The sequence below is a fragment of the Carcharodon carcharias genome, chromosome 2 (assembly GCF_017639515.1).
Source record: "Carcharodon carcharias isolate sCarCar2 chromosome 2, sCarCar2.pri, whole genome shotgun sequence".
Classification (NCBI taxonomy): domain Eukaryota; kingdom Metazoa; phylum Chordata; class Chondrichthyes; order Lamniformes; family Lamnidae; genus Carcharodon; species Carcharodon carcharias.
Window position 1 is genome coordinate 75,448,758 of NC_054468.1, and position 19,085 is coordinate 75,467,842.

At 39.3% G+C, this 19,085-nt stretch overlaps 1 protein-coding gene across 1 annotated transcript; it reads right to left on the reverse strand.

The window, feature by feature from the left end:
* Positions 1 to 813: 813 nt before the first annotated feature.
* On the reverse strand, positions 814 to 15,766 carry cops9 (COP9 signalosome subunit 9). The gene is made up of 3 exons (XM_041180524.1): positions 15,629 to 15,766; positions 10,514 to 10,586; positions 814 to 1,092 (listed from the first exon to the last, which is right to left on the reverse strand). The coding sequence occupies exons 1-3, from the start codon at positions 15,689 to 15,691 to the stop codon at positions 1,055 to 1,057; spliced, it is 174 nt and encodes a 57-aa protein (XP_041036458.1). The 5' UTR covers positions 15,692 to 15,766; the 3' UTR covers positions 814 to 1,054.
* Positions 15,767 to 19,085: the final 3,319 nt, after the last annotated feature.

Here is a 19,085-nt window from a genome sequence, read left to right on the forward strand (position 1 = left end):
TCCTTCATTGTCACTGGGTCAAAATCCTGGAATGTCCTCTCCAACAGCATTATGGGTTGTATCTACACCACGTGAACTGCAGTAGTTCAAGAACATAGCTCATCACCACCTTCTCAAGGGCAATCAGGGATGAGCAATAAATGCTGGCCTTGCCAGTGATGCCCACGTGCCATGAACGAATAAAAAAAAATTGTAAGAAGGAAGTTCAAGACTAATATCTCAGGAGGCAATTCTTCACATGGTGATGAGGGTTTGGAATGGTCTTCCAGGTAGGCTTAATGGAGACAAACTTAACTAAATTGGAGGCAGCAGGATATTGAGGAAGAAGAGCATTGGCTCCAGTGGAAGGGCGGGTTAGATGGGCTCAATTGCTTCTTTCATCTGTATTTATTTTTGTGGTAATTAGTACTCAAAGATGTCATTTAGCATCTGAGTCAAACAACAGGAGAAAATTGGAAACCTCCACAATGGAGTTTAATAGACTTCTCAGCTCTGTTATTCTCAGCTTGCATTTTTGAACAACACATACCCTATTCAATCTGTATGCTCACATGCACAGAACTTAATGATAACGAAGTGATTTGCTGCCATTAGAACTAAGAATAGGACTTTACTCAAATAATTATAAACAACCTTTGTACTGCAGCAGGAGCAGGTGTTTTGCAAAACTCAGCCCTTCAATTACATTTCAACTGTGATTAGGATCTGAAAAACCTCAACAAAAATGCTGTATTCATGATGGAATGCCAGGTTTGTTAGAAAATAAGCTGTACCTTTTCGGTAATATCTATTTTTTTCAAAACAAACACAAGATTTTGTAACGTTTTACTTTAATAAAATAAATTCATAATTTTAAAAGGACAAAAAATTAGCATGACGACCATACATAAGTCTATGCATGTTTGTAAAATATGGACTCCTTTTCAAAAATGCCCTGCTTTGCACATTTGCCCATAGAGCATTAGCAGCAGTCCTTCCAAGGTGTCAACCATTCTTTTCCTCCTCCTCGTTTGAAAATGTACAGTGGTTCAGATGGTGAAGCTTGGAGAACAAATCACTGAATATCGTCATCATCAAAGAGGTCTTCAAAATCTAAAGAGTTTAAACAGTAGCACAATTAATATCCTCAAATCAAGATTTGCTGTAATTTCTCTGTTCTCTTTTCCTTATCTCCTCCTCTCCTTCCCCCGCCACCCCCACCCCCCGACAGTTACTGCCCCATGAGTTCCACTCACAATAAAAATGAGAAAAACTGTAAGCTGTATTTATGTCTCCACGAATTCTATTATGAAACCCAGTCCAAAAAGAGAAAGGCACTTCCCACCAACGCCTGATCAATTTTTCTTCCTGGTGTTAGCAACAAGTGAAAACCGACAAGCTTTAAGAAAATTTTAGTGCAGATCCCAGTCAACAATAGAATTTTAATACAGGGGTCAAAACCATGTCTTAGGTTTGCTGTTCTTTCCTGCTCCACTCATTATGACAGATTGAACTCCTCTCAATTCAGGTATCTGTCAAGCGCTCCCAGGTAAACAATAGCACAGTTTGCTACAAAGTGAAGCTTCCTCCCCTCAGGCCCAACCATCAGCATACTGCACCAGTGTCACCCCACCTCTACTTCCAACACCCAGCCTCTCAGTGAAATTTCCAATTAGTGCCGTCTGTAACCATCTACAACCCTGCAAAATGTGTGGGCTGCTCCAGTTTTGGCCACTTGAACACCCCGATTTTCATCACTACCACTAGTGGACATGTCTTTTGTTGCCTCACCCTCAGCTCTGCAATTCCTTCCCTAAACTTCTCTATCCCTCTAACCTTTCTCTCATTTTTTAAGATGCTTATAAAATCTAGCTCTTTTGACAAAGCTTTTAATTGCATGCCCTAATATTTCCATATGCGGCTCAGCGTCAAATTTTGTTTGATAACACTCCTGTGAAACACCTTGGGATGTTTCACTAGATTAAAAGGTACAATGTAAATGCAAGTTGCTGAATTTGAAGCAGTTTTGTGCCATTGGTCTAAATCCAGTAATTAACAATTTAAGACCCTTCAAACTAATTTCATACACGACCTTTGAGGGTGGGGCACCTGAGCTGTTGGAAAATCTTCCATCAAACAATGTCTCATGCAAGAACCTATTACCATGAATCGATGTAAATTGCTAATCTACAGGCCACTGATTTACTGCCTCACCACAAACTTTTATCAATGGATTTTTCAGTTGACAAATTTCATTTGTACAAGGTTCTCATCATTGTTCTCCTCTAACAAGCTGTTTTTTTTTATTCATTCATGGGATATGGGCATCATTGGCTAGGCCAGCATTTATTACCCATCCCTAATTGCCCTTGTTTAGAGGGCAGTTAAGAGTCAACCACATTGCTGTGGGTCTGGAGTCAGATATAGACGGTTAAGGACAACAGATTTCCTTCCCTAAAGGATATTCACTAGTGGCACCTTTACACGAATGCTCAGGCCTCAAACCTAATTCAGAACTCCACTCTGGAAGAAGTCTCAATTCAAACCAGTTATTTTGGTTTAGGATTTTGTATAACATTGGTTTATAAAGAAACACCATTTTTCCTGCAAAGTCATTCTTAAGCTGAAATTGACAGACAAAGGCCTTACTTTTCTACAACATTTTTGATCATTCCCCTCAATTATAGAACAGAAAGGGGTTATAAAAAAGTCAGAATATACAATGCTGCAAAATTTTGTTTAGGAGGTTTTGTTTAGGAGGAACATATGTATACTGGAATGCCACTCAAAAACAAATACTTACAAAAATGTTTGCAGTTTCACTCATCTGACTATTGTTTATTCAAGCTCATTCGTATATTTTTGAATTCACAAGAGTTTTGAGCATGGTTTGGCTTATATCAGCCTCTATAGTTTTGTCCTCATTCCTATTTCAAATACTCTGTTACCTCTCCAGTCCAGAAATCTATCATTGGGAAACACAAGTGATCCAGAAATTTTTTCAGCAGATCCAGCATCATTTCAGTACAATGCTTGGGAAGCGGAAACATGAAGATACAATTTTTGGATAAGTAAAACAAAATATTATAAAGCAGTAATAAAATTATCACTGTTTTGCTTTCGATAAATATTTACATCTATGGTGTTTTCCAGCTCACACACTTGTGATTAGTTATTTTAACATTATTCTAAAATTCATAAAATTACAAAATCCAGAAATGACTTGGACCCAATCATTCCAGGCTGGAGAGTGTATTTGAATGAGATCTCTGCTTTTATATATAGTGTAAATCAGGCCTTAGCCATCATTCAACATATTTTAACTTAGAAAGTTTATTGACGTTTAGTGCTTTTTGTGGTGGATGATCTTGGCACTTTTCTACTCATGCCATTCGAAATTCACACGATATACGGAATAGTCTGATTCACAGGAAATGCCTCTCTTCATTACACCAACTGCACCAGCATGCTTTTCCCAAATTAGTCACTGAAGTCTCCAAGTGAGCTTTTCAAGTTAGTGCCAATCCGTGGGCAGATTTGTGCATACATCAGAGTGTGGCTGCATGGGAGCTGTGTAGTAGCAGAGCACTGTTAGGTTGTGAAAGCAAAAATAGTAAGGAACATCTAGTCAAGATCATCACCTGCTGACTTCTAAGGAACTGAATGAGACTGCCCTCACAATTAGACACCTCCACAACTGGATCCCTGCTTTTCAGGGCAAACCAAGTAATGGACCTTAGCAATGCCTAAAAATCTTATTTAGTTCCTTAGGTACATTGGGTGTGCTTCTGCTCTGTTCCTGCCATTGTAGGCTACTTAACATCATAGTTTCCATTAAATTATTTGGAATGAATTAGTGTTGAACATGGAAGGACTTAAACTTGTGATCCATGTATGGCAAATTTAGCTCAGCTACCACTGGGACCGAACAAATTGCAAGCTAATAAAGTGTAAATACAAGATTTATATATCTGAACAAGATGATCACAAATACTCACCCTGGAGATTTCTAATTGAGGTTTGCAATGACACTGTTGTCATATTAATTTTGAAAAGATTAAACCAAAACTTCAAATGAAAATCAACAATTTTTATTTTGGGAGGCTTTCACATAAAAAATTGGCATGATGCACAAAAATAATTTATTTATTTTATTATGGTTTTGAAATGCACAGGGAAGGCAACCATTACATTGCCATTCCTGGCTAGAAAAGCATCTCTAGGGGCTGTAGGGAGATTAAAATAAATGCGGTCCTACATTTGTAAGATAATGTTCTATAGTTGCATTTTTACAGCACTGCATACTGGAAGTCTTTTTAATTTGTTTCTTTATGCAACTCAAGCATAACAGTGTAGACAATATTTATGCCAGTATGTTGGAATCCATCGATTTGTAGCCTTAAACATTAGGATAAAAAAAAAGTTACAAGTAGAGTGAAATTTTGGGAGGGACCCTTAAGAGAAAGGCATTTTCACGTTACAGTATTCCAATCAGCAAGTAACTCTGTTCAATGTTTGAGAACTGCTAGTCACAGAAAAACACTTTAACACAGAACAAAGGTTGTAATGTTGAGCTTAAAAGAAATTCATATCCACAGGAATCATACTTTCCACAAAGATTTTTATTGCTTGTTAAAGATTTTACAGTGATTCATCATTTTTAATTATAGCCATGTAATTTCCTCTGTAAATCTGACAAGTAAATGATGAGTAATTGGAGCTGTAGCATTAATCATAAGAACACAAAGTACAAATATAACCAGGAGTATTTAAGAATGCTAATTTTTTGATTGAGCAAACATATAATCCAAAATCTTAAACAAAAACAGAATTACCTGGAAAAACTCAGCAGGTCTGGCAGTATCGGTCATGAGGACTCGAAACATCAACTTTGTTCTTCTCCACCAATGCTGCCAGACCTGCTGAGTTTTTCCAGGTAATTCTGTTTTTGTTTTGGATTTCCAGCATCCACAGTTTTTTGTTTTTAATCCGAAATCTTGTAACTTGTGAATTCATTTGACTGCATCAATAACTTTTCATATGACTTCAGGCACCATCAGGTACTGAAGGAACATTTTTTAAAAATGAATTCATACACAAAAATGTATGTTAAAAACAACATAATTCCTTCTTTTAAATGTAAAATAATAGCGTTTCTCAGGGTTATGGCTGATCTGTGATAATGCTGCCCCTTTCTACTAACCCGATTGGCGTGCAATAACTATAGGACCACAAGATGGTTCTGGCATATTATTTTTAATGGGTCTCCTGTAATTATGTGATAACTGTCTCCAATCACACACTTACATTACCCAAAGTCTGCTAGAAAACTGGAAAGCATTACTGAACAACAACCAGCTTCTGACAGATCTCTTCACGATTTGAAAATCTCAGAAGCTGTCCATGATATATAAATGTTATCCACCTTTACTAATTTTATTGAATATTGCACATTTTAAGTCACATTTCCTTTGCAATTTAAATTGTTTTTCAATTTAAATTCATATTCCTAAGCCATTCTGCACTCTTTGACAACTGGAATTACTTTTTATTTGAATTGCTGAAAAGAGACAGGCATGCTGTCAAAGCTTTTCACCTTGCACTCATCACTTGCTTCCTTTGAAATTGATATTCTTGCATCTGTCCTGATATGAGTGTAAGATGAAAAGCTTTGACAGGCTGTTTCATTTTTCAGCAACACTCAAGACCTTTACTACCAAGCAGCCATTTCTATTTATTCTTGGAACGTGAGCACCATTGGCAAGGTCAGCAATAATTGCCCATCCCCAATTGCTCTAGAGAAGATGGTGGTGAGCCACCATGAACCACTGCAGTCCATGTGGTGTAGGTGCACCCACACTTGCCAGGCCATTTCAGAGGACAGTTAGGAGTCAACCACAATGCTGTGGGTCTGGAGTCACATGTAGGTAAGACTGGGTAAGCATTTTTTTTAAAAATTCATTCACGGGATGTGGGCTTCACTGGCTGGGCCAGCATTTATTGCCCATTCCTAGGTGCCCGTGAGAAGGTGGTGATGAGCTGCCTTCTTGAACCGCTGTAGTCCATGTGGTGTAGGTACACCCACAGTGCTGTCAGGGAGGGAGTTCCAGGATTTTGACCCAGCGACAGTGAAGGAACGATGATATATTTCCATGTCAGGATGGTGAGTGACTTGGAGAGGAACTTCCAGATGGTGGTGTTCCCATCTATCTGCTGCCCTTGTCCTTCTAGGTGGTAGTGGTCATGGGTATGGAAGGTGCTAAGTAGCCTTGGTGAATTCCTGCAGTGCATCTTGCAGAAGGTGCACACTGCCGCTACTGTGCGTCGGTGGTGAAGGAAGTGAATGTTTGCGGATGTGGTGCCAATCAAGCACCACATCCTTGGTGCCTGCCAGCATTGCCTGGACTGTGTCCAACTTCTTCAGTGTTGTAAGAGCTGCACTCATCCAGGCAAGTGGGGAGTATTCCATCACATGCTGGAATACTAAAAGATGGCAAATTTCCTTCCCTAAAGGATATTAGTGAACCAGGGGAGTTTGTATGACAATCAGGTAGTTTAAAGATCATTATCGACATTAACATTTTATTCCAGATATATTGATCAATTTATTTAAATCCCCTCAGTGGTCATGGTGGGATTTGAACTCATGTTCCCCAACAATAGGTCAGGCATCTGGATTACTAGCTCAGTGACATTACCACCATGCTACCGTCCCCTGTATTGAAGTTTACTGAAGCCTAGACATTTTATTCAGCTTTAATACTTCTCTGGGGTAAGCCTTGAGCTCAGTAGTAGAATTCGCTCCTCTGCGTCAGACAGCCCCATCAAACAGAGACAAGAATCAGCCTGTAAATAACAATCTGAGGCCGGGAGGACAATTCGCAATCCAGGGGAGTCGTGGACCCACTCATCGTAGCCCTTGCAAGCAGGAGGTCACAGCTCTAACCTCAATATTGGGCTGACATTAGTAGCTTACCAGTGTCTCTTGGAAGTGGACTGATGACACTTCCCTTACCCACCCCTCCCATCGAATGTATCCAGCCAATCCGCCAGGTACAGGAACAATTTAATATTTCATTCAATTTACGATATCCATATTGGGGAAGAGTTAAAACATAACACTAGATGTCACAACATGTTAAGACACTGTCCCTTTACCTCCAATTAATGCCTAAGCCCAGAGATGACAAAAATCTCCTGAACTAAGTGTTAATTTTTCACAAATACTTTGCCACCTCCTAATCTTTGGTTGCTGTTGAACAAAAGAAATAGGAGAAGTAGGCCATTCGACCCATCATACCTAATCTATGAGATCATGGCTGAACTGATTATGGCCTTAACTCCACTTTCTTGCCTGCCCCCCATTACCCTCAACTCCCTTGTAGGTCAAAAATCTGTCAAACTCAACTCTGAATACATTCAATGACCTAGCCTCCACTGCTCTTTGGGATAAAGAATTCTAAAGAGTAATAGCCCTCAGAAGAAATACCTCCCCATCTCAGTCTTAAATGGGAGACCCCTTATTTTTTAATCACCTGCACTCTTGATGAATGAGAATTCAATCAGGCATTATCTGGAAAATAATGGAAATTTTCAAACCAAAATTAGTAAGTATATTTAGTAAAACCATGTAAATAAATATATTTCTATCATCCCAATAGAAACCCCATCCTTGGTGAGGGGAAATGAATGAGTTAGATTGTTTGAAATAATGCTTACCCAAGGTCCATACAGAGACAGCTTCTAGCCAAAGTCAAGATAAGAGCAGCAGTCATAAGGGACTGAAGAAAAACAAATTCTTCATATAGGAATATTAGGTTGTACTCAACTCAGTTTCATTGAGAATACAACAGATGTCATCAGGATGTCTGGTATATTATAACTGTATGCGTGACATTAGCTTGAAGCTAAAATATGACAACTACTGAGGAAGTATGAAGGATCAAATCATACAGCATAGGAGGCCATTCAGCCCATTGTGTCTATGCTGGATTTTTTGCAAGAGTTATTGAATTAGTCCCACTCCTATGCTCTTTTCCCTATAGCCCTGCAAGTTTCTCCATGTCCAAAAAATATCCAATTCCCTTTTTAAAGTTACAATTGAATCTCCTATCACACTTTCAGCTGTGCATTCTAGATGATTCCAGACAACTCAGCAAAGATATATCCTTGAACCTAGAATAAACGCATTGTCTAGGGGAAAAAAGACTTTTGATATACTGGTTAAAAGAGTTGTATGTTTTTATATGATCATCCAGGATACAGAAAGAGCATAATTGCTACTTGTTATACAGAGAAGTCCTAACGTTGTCAAACACGTTATAATAAATACATTTTGAGGATTAGAATATCAGTAATTAAAGCTGCGATACTGAGATTTTGAATAGAGTCTTCCTATGTGAAATCAAATATCGTTCTTGTTTTAGCTATAATTCTGAAATTATGTTAATATTTTGTTTGTGAAATTGCTTTGCATGTCCAGTACTCTGGACTACAGATGCAGTGCAACATTGTAACTATTGTACATTAAAACTGTGGCCTGTTCAATCCTCAATATCTTGGGCTAAGTGGAGTCAAATGTGTCTTTTTAATTGGTTTATGTAGCTGGCTTAAGAACAAATTTAAGCACTTGGCAGATAAAGTCTTGATATAAAACTAAATCCCCATCTATTATTCTTACAACCATTTTTGGCGACTAAAGGCTCTACTGCGAATGGGATTGGTGGGGTTGTGGGGGCAGGAGAACTTAACCCAGTTCCCCACTGATTATGAGTACTGGCACAAAACTGCTCCTCAAAATACATCAGTAAAACATCAAAGTAATGTATGAACACAATGTAAACTCAATGATTTAGATCTGTCAGTTTGCCTCAGGTTTAGAAGTTTTACTCAGAGAGGCCACAGGACGGCTGGTGTAGCCAGTGAAAAAATGTTGCATGGGGGCTTTGTTAAGGGGGTGAAGCCCGAGCTGAGTAGGAAGTTCCACTAAGCATCTCACCACATACCTACCCTGGGAGCATTGGATTTGGAAAATGGGTACCTGAAATCTAGCAAATAATTTCACTTAATCAGAAATTTTACAAATGTATATTTGAAAAACACAATTACTTTAAACAGTCAGAGCCTAAATCAGTCTTGATGCCTGTTACTGTGCATAAATACTTGACTACAACAGCACCTGCCACCTAGCTGTAAGCAATACTAACAGCAGCAAAACATCCCAAGTTATAACTGCACTGAGACACTATCCCACTGGTCTATTACGCACAGAGATTATTTCCAAAAAAAAAACTGTCATCTAGTGCAAAATGACATGAAAACCAAATTCCATCGAACAGCCGAAAAAAATCAAAATAGAAAATATCAAAATAAATATAAAAGTCACTCCATTTGCAGACATTAGTAAACTCTATTTTTTCTTTCAGTTGACCATATTTTAAGATTTTTTTTATTGCAGACCTTTTCTAAAAATATTTTATATTCTTTTAAATAGTTAGCTTTATGCTGACTGAGGTAAGTTATTCACTCTCAAAAGGGTTGAATTTTAAGCAATGTAAAACTAAGCAGATTTCACTTGCAGATTTTGTTCTTGTACTTTCTGCAATTGTTGCATTTACCAAAGCAGATGATGGAGTTGAAAAAGCAATAACTCATGTTTAAAAATTTATTCATTTGAATCCAACTTTCCCAATAACCACGGGCAGCAGTTCACAAGATCACATCAGCATAAACTGGGTCTTGAAGTAATGAAAAGTGGAAAACAGGGAGGGCAACTGGCAGCGACGATGATTTAGTGCAAGAATCATGATGACAGAGGATTTGAAAAAAGATGAAACAGATGAGAAAAAGCTGAACACAAATAAAATGATTTATGTAACCGAACAAAAATTTCTTCCGCAAATTAAAAACATTAGAGCTAGAACAGGAGATCTCATGGACCAACTGCAACGTGTGACAGAAGTATTAGAGATGTATTTCAAACAATCTGAAATGTCTAAAAGACACATTGGTGTGTATGGTGCACAGAAAATGTCTCATTAGAGTGAAAATAAATTCCTCACCACAATTTGGAACAAAGAAACAGGAAGAAACCTTTCAGCTTCTTGAACTTGTTCCCCCATTCAATGACATCATGGCTGATCAGCAACCTAATTCCATATATCGCCTTTAACCCGTATCCTTTATATCTGATGCAAAAGCAAAATACAGGGCTGATAAAGGACCATCAGGGCCTGAAACATTAGCTCTGTTTCTCTCTACAGATGCTGTCCAACTTGTTAAGTATTTTCAGTATTTTATGTTTATAGTCCTTTAAATCTGAAATTGATAAATTTTAATACTTTTGATTAGCAAAAAATCTAACAATTCATCTAACACCAATTGCCTTTTGCAGAAGAGAGTTCCAAACTTCAACACCCTTTACATGTAAAGATGTGACTTAATTAAAACAGACTACTCAGACAGCCACAATAAGTTTGCAATAAAAAGACTGAGTGCTTGAAATAGTCTAAGAAGTTACTGAAGAATATCTCACCATTAAAGAAATCTGCATGGACTGCTTTTTCATTAGCTGCTAGGTCCATTAGAAGTCCTGAACTTCCTCCTGCCTAAAAAATAAACAAAAAGACTACAGTTATTTAAAGATATTTTATGGGCTTCAAAGACTGTTAAGCATTTGATCTACTTAGAAAAATAGCATACCTAGCTTCTCCCATTGAGTTATAAATAAAGAGTAAATATATAGGTGCTAAAGAATCTGATAACTCCAGATTCAATCCTGGGTTTTCAGTTAGTTGATCTGAATTGCGGCAGTAACAGGAAAGCTATAAATGAACCAAGGAAGGTGAAGGGAAAAAAATCAGTCATGGTTTCTTCTAATTACCCTTGGAAAATACAATTGTGGGCATTGGGCAAGGACTAAGATTGACTAGGCTGTGTTGTGCCTCTGATCAATCTGTGAACACTTCCTGTCCAGACTCATATTGAGCAATGTACTGGAGTGCTGCCTATAGATTCTGATTCTAGTATAATTCATTGCCTTACTGTAAGGGAGAACAGTAAAGGATGAAAATATAATATTCAACTAAAGGAAAAAATGCACAAGAATAGTAAGGGTCAGACTTCACTTTCCAGAACAGTGAATTCCTGACTTTGTTATTGCAATGCAAGCATCAAACAGAGTAACAGGCTAGACTGAATTCACCCATATTCTTATAGCAGGAAACAGCCGATGTGCCTGTTCTCTCACTTGGGAGTAAGGAGAGAAAATACAAAATAATCTTTAACAATCCACAAGTGTAGGAAAAGTTGCATAACGCTGACTTGCATTTTTTTCTGTATTCTTTCATGGGATGTGGGCATCACTGACACCAGCATTTGCTGCTCATCCCTAATTGCTCTTGAACTGAGTGGCTTGCTTAGCTATTACAGAGGGTAGTTAAGAGCAAATCATTGCTGTGGGATCACATGTTGGCCAGACCAGGTAAGGCTGGCAGATTTCCTTCCCTAAAGGGCATTAGTGAACTAGATGGATTTTTTTTTTTACAACAATGATAGTTGTCTTTTAATTCCATATTTATTAATTGAATTTAAATTCCCACCAGCTGTCACAGTGGGATTTGAACTCATGACCCCAGAGCGTTAGCCTGAGCCTCTGGATTACTAGTTCAGTGACATTACCACTACGCCACCATCTCCCTGAATTGCCTCATATTTGTTATAGTGCTTTTAATTTAATAAAATATACGAAGGTGCTTCACAGGACTGTTATGTAGCAACATTTGACACCAAATTACAAATGGATTTTAGGACATGTGACTATCAAGAGTTGCCAAATTTTTAGTCTTGCATATACAGTACAGAAATATTGAGAATGAAGACAAGCCATAGTATCAATAACAAATGAATATTTATGTTGATTTAAAACCCAAGGAAAGAAGAAAGCTTTGAACATCAAGAGATAATCAGTCAGTTTGTGCCAGGGGCCAATTTGCAAAACCTTTGGCAGAAAAACAGAGTGCAAATAATGGAAGCTCCACTGCAACAGGAACAAGTAGGCCATTCATCCCCTCGAGTCTGTCCCATCATTCAATTTGATCATGGCTGATCTGCAACTCTGTGCCATTTATCCATATTTGGTCCCTATCCCTTGATCCCCTTACCTGACAAAAATGTATCAATCTCAGATTTGAAAATTCCAACTGACCCAACATCCACAGTCTTTTGTGGGAGAGTTCCAGATTTCTACCATTGTCTCTGCTTCCCTAAATGGCCTGCCTCTAATTTTAAAATTCTGCTCCCTTGTTCTTTATTCCCCACCAGAGGAAATAGTTTCTCTGTATGTCCTCTATGGAATCCAATTATCATTTCAAGCAAGTTTATGTAACCTGGCCTCATAATTTAAGCTCTAAGCATTCTGTACTATACCTTCTCCAAAGCACATACCTTCTTCCTGAGGTGCAGTGCCCAGAACTGAACACAGTACTCCAGATGGGGTCCAACCAAAGTTCTGTATTACTGAAATATAACTTCTTTCCTTTGACTTCATTCTACATCACCACTGCCTCTCTTGACCCTTTCACTGCTTCTGATTTGTTACACTACTTATCTAACATCCAGTTTTGGATGATCAAATATTTCCTCAAACTAAAGACTGGGAGGACCAAAGTCATTGTCTTTGGCCCCTGCTGCACTCTATTCACCAGCCACTGACCCCATCTCTCTCCCTAGCAACTACTTGAGGCTAAATCAGACTGTTTGGAACTTTTTGACCCCAAGATGAGCTCTGATCCTATACCTGCTCTATCATCAAGATCACCGACTCCCACTTCTGTAAGATTGCCTGCTCCACTCAGTTTCACAGAAACACAGTATCTTTACTGTGCAGGAGGCCATTCGGCCCATCGAATCCATACAGGCTCTCTGAAACAGCATTCTACCTAGTCCCAATGCCCTGCCTTATCCCCATAACCTTGCACATTCTCTCTTTTCAGATAGCAATCCAATACCTCGATCAAAGCTGCCTCCAGCTGCTCTCAGGGAGTTCATTCCAGACTCCAACCATGTTCTGGATGAAAACATTTTTCCTCACATCACTTCTACTCCTTTTGCCAATTATTTTGAATCTGTGCTCTCTAGTTCTTGATGCCCACTCAAGTGGGGACAATTTCTCACTAGTTACCCTGTCCATACCCCTCTATCAAGTCTCGTCCCAGCCTTCTTATCTCAAAGGAAAACAGTTCCAACCTCTCTAATCTATCCTCACAGTTCTTTATCCCTTGAATCATTCTTGTGAATCTCCTCTATATTCTCTCCAATGTCTTCACATCCTTCCTCAAGTATGGCATCCAGAACTGGACGCAGTGCTCCAGATGAGGCCTAACTGGTGTCTTATACAAGTTCAACATGGCTTCCTTGCTCTTGTACTCAATGCTCCTATTAATAAAGCCTAAGATACTGTATATGTTTATTAACTGCCCTCTCAGCGCACCCTGCCATCTTCAATGACTTATGTACGTATACACCAAGGTCCCTCTGTTCCTGCACCTCCTTTAGAATTTCTCCCTTTATTTTATACTATCTCTCCATATTCTTCCTGCCAAAAATGAATCACCTCACACTTCTCTGCACTGAACTTCATCTGCCACTTATCTGTCCAATCCACCAACATGTCTATGCCTTTTGAAGTTCAAGACTATCCTCATCACAGTTGATGTTTCCAAACTTTCTCCTTCAAGGGAATATACCCTGACATTGCCTGCAATACTTTTTCTTTGAAGGTTGCTCATTGTTCAGCCACTGTCTTTTCCGCCAACATTTGGTACCAACTCACTTGACTCAAGAGGCATTCTCATCCCATCGAAGTTGACTTTTCCCCAATTGATTATCCCTGCCCTCGACTGTTCCTTGTCCTTTTCCATGGCGAACTTAGACATTATGATACAATGATCACTGTCCTCCAAATGCTCTCTCACTGATATTTGATCCAGTTGGGCCAACTCATTCCCCAGAACCAGATCCAACAGTGTCTGCCCTCTCATTGGGCCAGAAACATACTGCTGCAGAAAATTATCTTGAACATATTCCAGGAACTCTCACCCCTCTTGTCCCTTTGCACTATTCCTATCCCAGTCTATATTTGGATAATTGAAGTTCCCCATCATAATTACTCTATAATTCTTGCACCTCCCTGTAACTTATTTGCAAACTTGTTTCTCTACATCCCTTCCACTAGTTGGTGATCTATATACTAAGGCAATCAATGTTATTATGCCTTTTTCATTTCTTACCTCTAGCCAGAGAGATTCCGTCCTTGACACCTCTGGAACATCCTCTCTCTCCAGTACTGTAATGCCATCTTTAATCAATACTGCCACTCACCCACCTTTTCTTCCTTCCCTGTCTATCCTAAACACCTTGTACCTAGGAATATTGAATGCCTAGACCTGCCCTTCTTTAAGCCAGGACTCTGTTGTAGCAATTAAATCATAATTTAATTTGTCAACCGTAGCTGTAGTTCACCAATCTAATTAACCACTGCATTCACAGACATGCACATTAATCCTAATTTAGGATTTTTTTACTTTCCCCATACTCTGACCCAATCTAATGATTTACTATTGCCTACTCTAATTCTATCAAACTCTCCAAGTAGTCTATTTACCTTGATACAATGCTCTGATATATCCTCCTTTTCAGTTAATACTTCTCTAATTCCCTCTGCTAGTTTTTCTCCTCTCCATTCAAAATTTTCCCTCATTTGCTTTATTATTTCTAAACCTGCTGATTCCAATGTTCTACTGTCTGATTGTTTACATTCAGCCCTCCTTGAGCCCAACCAAAATTCTGCTGCCCATGTCCTAACTCGCACCAAATCCCCTTCACCCTAGCACCCCTGCACTTGTTGTTCCACATTCCTGAATTGAGCGACACCTCAAATTTTAAAATTCCTCCTTTAATTTTCAAATCCCTCTGCAGCCTAACCTCTCTCGATCTCTGTAAATTCTTCCAGCCCCACAACTAATTCTTGCAGAGAAAATTAAGGGACTGCCTGTTATGGGGGTCTATATGAGTGGGGGTGCGGAGAGGGGAGGGGAATGGGGGTGCGGGGGATGCTGCCAGTGCTGAGAGAGTGGGTGGGAGGAGAGCCAGCGCTGTGAGAGCGTGCAAACCCAAGGAGAGCTGGTACTGCACATGCGTGAAATTTAAGTGTCTGAATGATGGGACAAATAATGCACCGGCACCATGCAGCCTGGGACATGCGTAAGTGGAGTCAAAGACGGGATAATCCCATAAAATAAGGGACGGTTGTGAACCTGCCCCCAACCCTCCGAGATCTCTGCGCTCCTCTAATTCTGGCCTCTTGTGAACCCCTGATTTTAATCACTCCACCATTGGAAGCCGTCTCTTCAGATGGCCAGGTCCTAAGCTCTGGAATGCCTTCGTCTCTGCTTCTCCCTCTGCTCCTGTAAGTTGCTCATTAGGACCTACTCACTCACTATTCCTTATATCTCCTGACTTGGCCTGCATGCCAAGGGTTTTGATTGATAACGTTTCTGTGAAGCACCTTGGAGTGGTTAAGGGCGCTATATAAATGCAAGTTGTTGTTTCCTCTCCCACTCTGCTCCTTATGACCCCGATCCCTACAAACCTCGTCCAGATCCACGTACGGCCCCGCACCCTCCGGGAACATTTCGTCCACCGCCGGCTTCATTGTGACTGGAATTTTCTGTCCCAGACCGTCGCCCGTCTCCGAGTCCCGGACTCAAAAACAGACGGAACTTCCGGTATCCCGCACTGGTTCTGGTCCGCTGGAAACTCGGTCCGCGGATAAAGGGGCCGCACTGCGCCAGCTGGGAACATCAACACGTCCCGTGGGCTGGTTTATTATTATTATTTACATATATGGAGATACATATAAACATTATATATAAAACAAAAACAGAATTACCTGGAAAAACTCAACATTATATATATCGAGGAACGCTTTAGTAATATTTTTGTGTAAATGTAATCATTTAACAGCAGCAGTTGAAACATTTTTGCTGATAACCAAATGCAAATCTAAACACAATGCCACTGGGGAGTTTTGTTAAAGAAGATAACTACAAAATAAGCAAACTTCAAAAAAAAAAATAGAAGATATTTGCAACTCCTGCCACTCCTGTGCATTAAAAATGTCACTTCATATTCCTCTTTCAGATTTTGTTAATAACTTAGCACCAATGTCAAGCAAAGGCCATGGAGACTCAATTCAATATAATAGTGAGTGGTTTGTATAATATATCACTCCCTGACAAATTGTGAGGGAGAGCCAGTCTTCATCTCACCTGCCTCAAAAATAGATGCACTTGATGAGCCAGAAGTGAGTCATTCTATATTTCAATTTGTGTTTCATTTCACCTAAACGTCAAGGAACTTCTGGCGCAAAAAAACATCAATGGTAAAAGGCCTGAGCAGGGATTCAAATGAATGTTAAAAGAAGATTAGCAAAGGAGCCCTATTTATATAACCACTAATGGGGAAAACCATAGCCGCATCAAAATAAACCAATGGAAACAGTCCCTTGGTAGTACAAAACTTGAATATTGCCGAAAAGAGAGACATGTTGTTGAAGCTTTACATCATGCACTTATCAGGACAAATTCAAGAATGTCAAATTGCAAACAATCACAACAATTCATATTACAGGAGAAAGGGGTGCTGATTGGCTGAAATGTTGCCGTGGAGAAGGCAATGGGGAACTAGTTCCCGGATAATTTAGAAAAGACACAAGTTTTGAATATATTCCAAGTTTCGAAGAAGAGACATATGCCACTCAAAACATTAACTGTTTCTCTCTCCACAGATGTTGCCAGACCTGCTGAGTTTTTCCAGCACTTTGTTTTTATTATTATTGAACACATTCCTTTTGTTTGCAGAGAACAAATCCCTGCGTATGAGCATACATCGCTTCTAGCAAGCGTAAATAAGCCATGTTACAAGCTTGACTGATTATCTTAAATTGGTTGTTAGTGTGGCTGCTTAGGGTTGTTCAGCAAGTGCTGCCCAATCGTGGAAACACATCCAACAGTTGACATTTTGTTTTGGGTTTTGCAAGCACGGGCTGGTTGAGTACTCTGCCAGTTATGAAAAACTGAAGGAACAGTGTGTTACAAATATTTTATAGTGTAAATAACTGACAATGAGAGAAAAGAATATGAAGCTACTCATATCTCAAGTTTGCTTTTTGAAGAAAGTAACTAGAGTTACAAAGCATATGTCTCAGTCACTGAATACTTCAGTATCAGAAAGATGTAATACTTTCCCTTCTCTCAGTCATGTGATATATTGTCTCAGCACATTTGCAGCAATGGATGAATCACAGTCACTGTGAGGCTGTAGTTAAAAACACAAGCCACTGTACACCCCACTCCCAGATTATCTGTTAACACTGCCAAGAATGGCATCCCAGTCTTTATTTTTAATATGATTGGATACAGAAATGTGTACCAAAGAGATAAATAATGGCTCAAGTGTTTATGAACAATCACTTAAATACAATTTCATCTCTTCAAAGCGAGTTTCAGTCTCCTATCTGTTGATTCACCAATCTAAGGTGCAGGTAACTATAGACACCAGATTCACTGCACAGACTGGCATGGTGAACAAATTAGTTTTAAGCTCAACCTCCCAGAAATAATCATTTGCAATTTTGGATCGTGCGCTTCACTAAATAAAATGTCCCATAAAATAAAATGTGCATGATACTCAACTATGCTAGCTTTTCCCTTATATTCTCACTGCTAGATTAATAATATCAGTGTCAGAATAATCTATGTTTCAGTCTGGCTACCTTGCAAGATCACAAATACCTTAGCCCGTTTCATTACTGTTCCATCACCATAAAATTGGGTGAACGTCAATGACTGAGGTAACCATTGATGGTAAAAAGGAGGAGCAATGAACAGAAATCAGAAAAATACAATTTCTAAAGTTTAGAGGGAAAACTATCTCCTCACATAAGGATGGGCCTGATTTTCCTCAGTATTGCACTCTGCGTTTGTTTATTTTCCGGATGCAAGGTGAAGGAAAAGAGGCAGAGATCTATTATAGAATTTATCTTCCCCTGTTGCATCTCCCAGACATTTCCAGAGTTCTCCCTGACCAAGGACAGAGTAGTTTGCCTGGATTGAGAATGAGCTGCCAATTGCTCCCTTCAACCTCCAAACCGTGCAGTGTTTTTTCTTTCAGGGCTGAGAAAGAGGGTCAACGAGATTGGTGGTCTGTTTGTAGACAACAGCCAGAAAGTCTTGAAGCCAGCCACTAGTCAAATTTCCTCTTTCTGATTTTGGGTGTACATCAGAAGACATAACTTTAAATTAGTGTATGACCAATGCCACCACAATACTGCATTTCCCAAAGTAGAAGAGTCATTGATTGCTGGCTGCAGACAGCAGGCTCCTGTCTGCCAAAACTAGATACTCCGTGTACTGAAATTCAGCCATGTTCCCCGCTCAAGCTCACTAACTACATTCTCTGGTGTTGTTATGGACAGGGGAGAGAGGCAAACTGGGATCCTTTATTTTTCTCGCTGTCTGTAAGCAGAGGTTTTTTAATTTTTTGAAATAGACTGTGGTGTGTTTCCCCAAACCCTTGATTGTGAAGCCAACATGACTTGCAGCAAACTCTCTTTGGGGTTAAATCAGAAGTATCATTTATTCATACATTCAAACCTGGGGGACAGTCACTACATGCGCTCAGACACACAAACACACAAGTAGGAGATAGGAAAGAAAAGAGTTTTACAAGTAGGAATAACTTAAAACAGAAAAAATAAAGATATGGATATTAATTCACATGACTGTTAGAGTACAGAATATTAGAGCCCAGAGAGGATTCCTTCACCTAAAGTTCAGGTGGGCTCAGCTAGCTGAAAGCAGGAATTGCCAAAGTCCTTCAAAGTTGGTGATGACGCATCAAGATGTGATTGGTATACAGAGACTTGGTTTGCTCTACAGGCAATGGCAGGAATCTTCAAGAGAACCAGGCTTTGAGGAAGTTTAAACTTGAGGTAGGTTTTGTTGTTAGCCTGGGGTTCTGCTTTGGCATTGGCAGGTTGGATGTTA

Coding starts and splice junctions, on each gene's coding strand:
- cops9 (XM_041180524.1), bottom strand. CDS start 15,691: ATGAAGCCGGCGGTGGACGAAATGTTCCCGGAGGGTGCGGGGCCGTAC. Junction 10,587..15,628: donor CGTACGTGGATCTGGACGAG/GTTTGTAGGGAT, acceptor TTTATTTTTTAG/GCAGGAGGAAGTTCAGGACT. Junction 1,093..10,513: donor CCATGCAGATTTCTTTAATG/GTGAGATATTCT, acceptor TAAACTCTTTAG/ATTTTGAAGACCTCTTTGAT.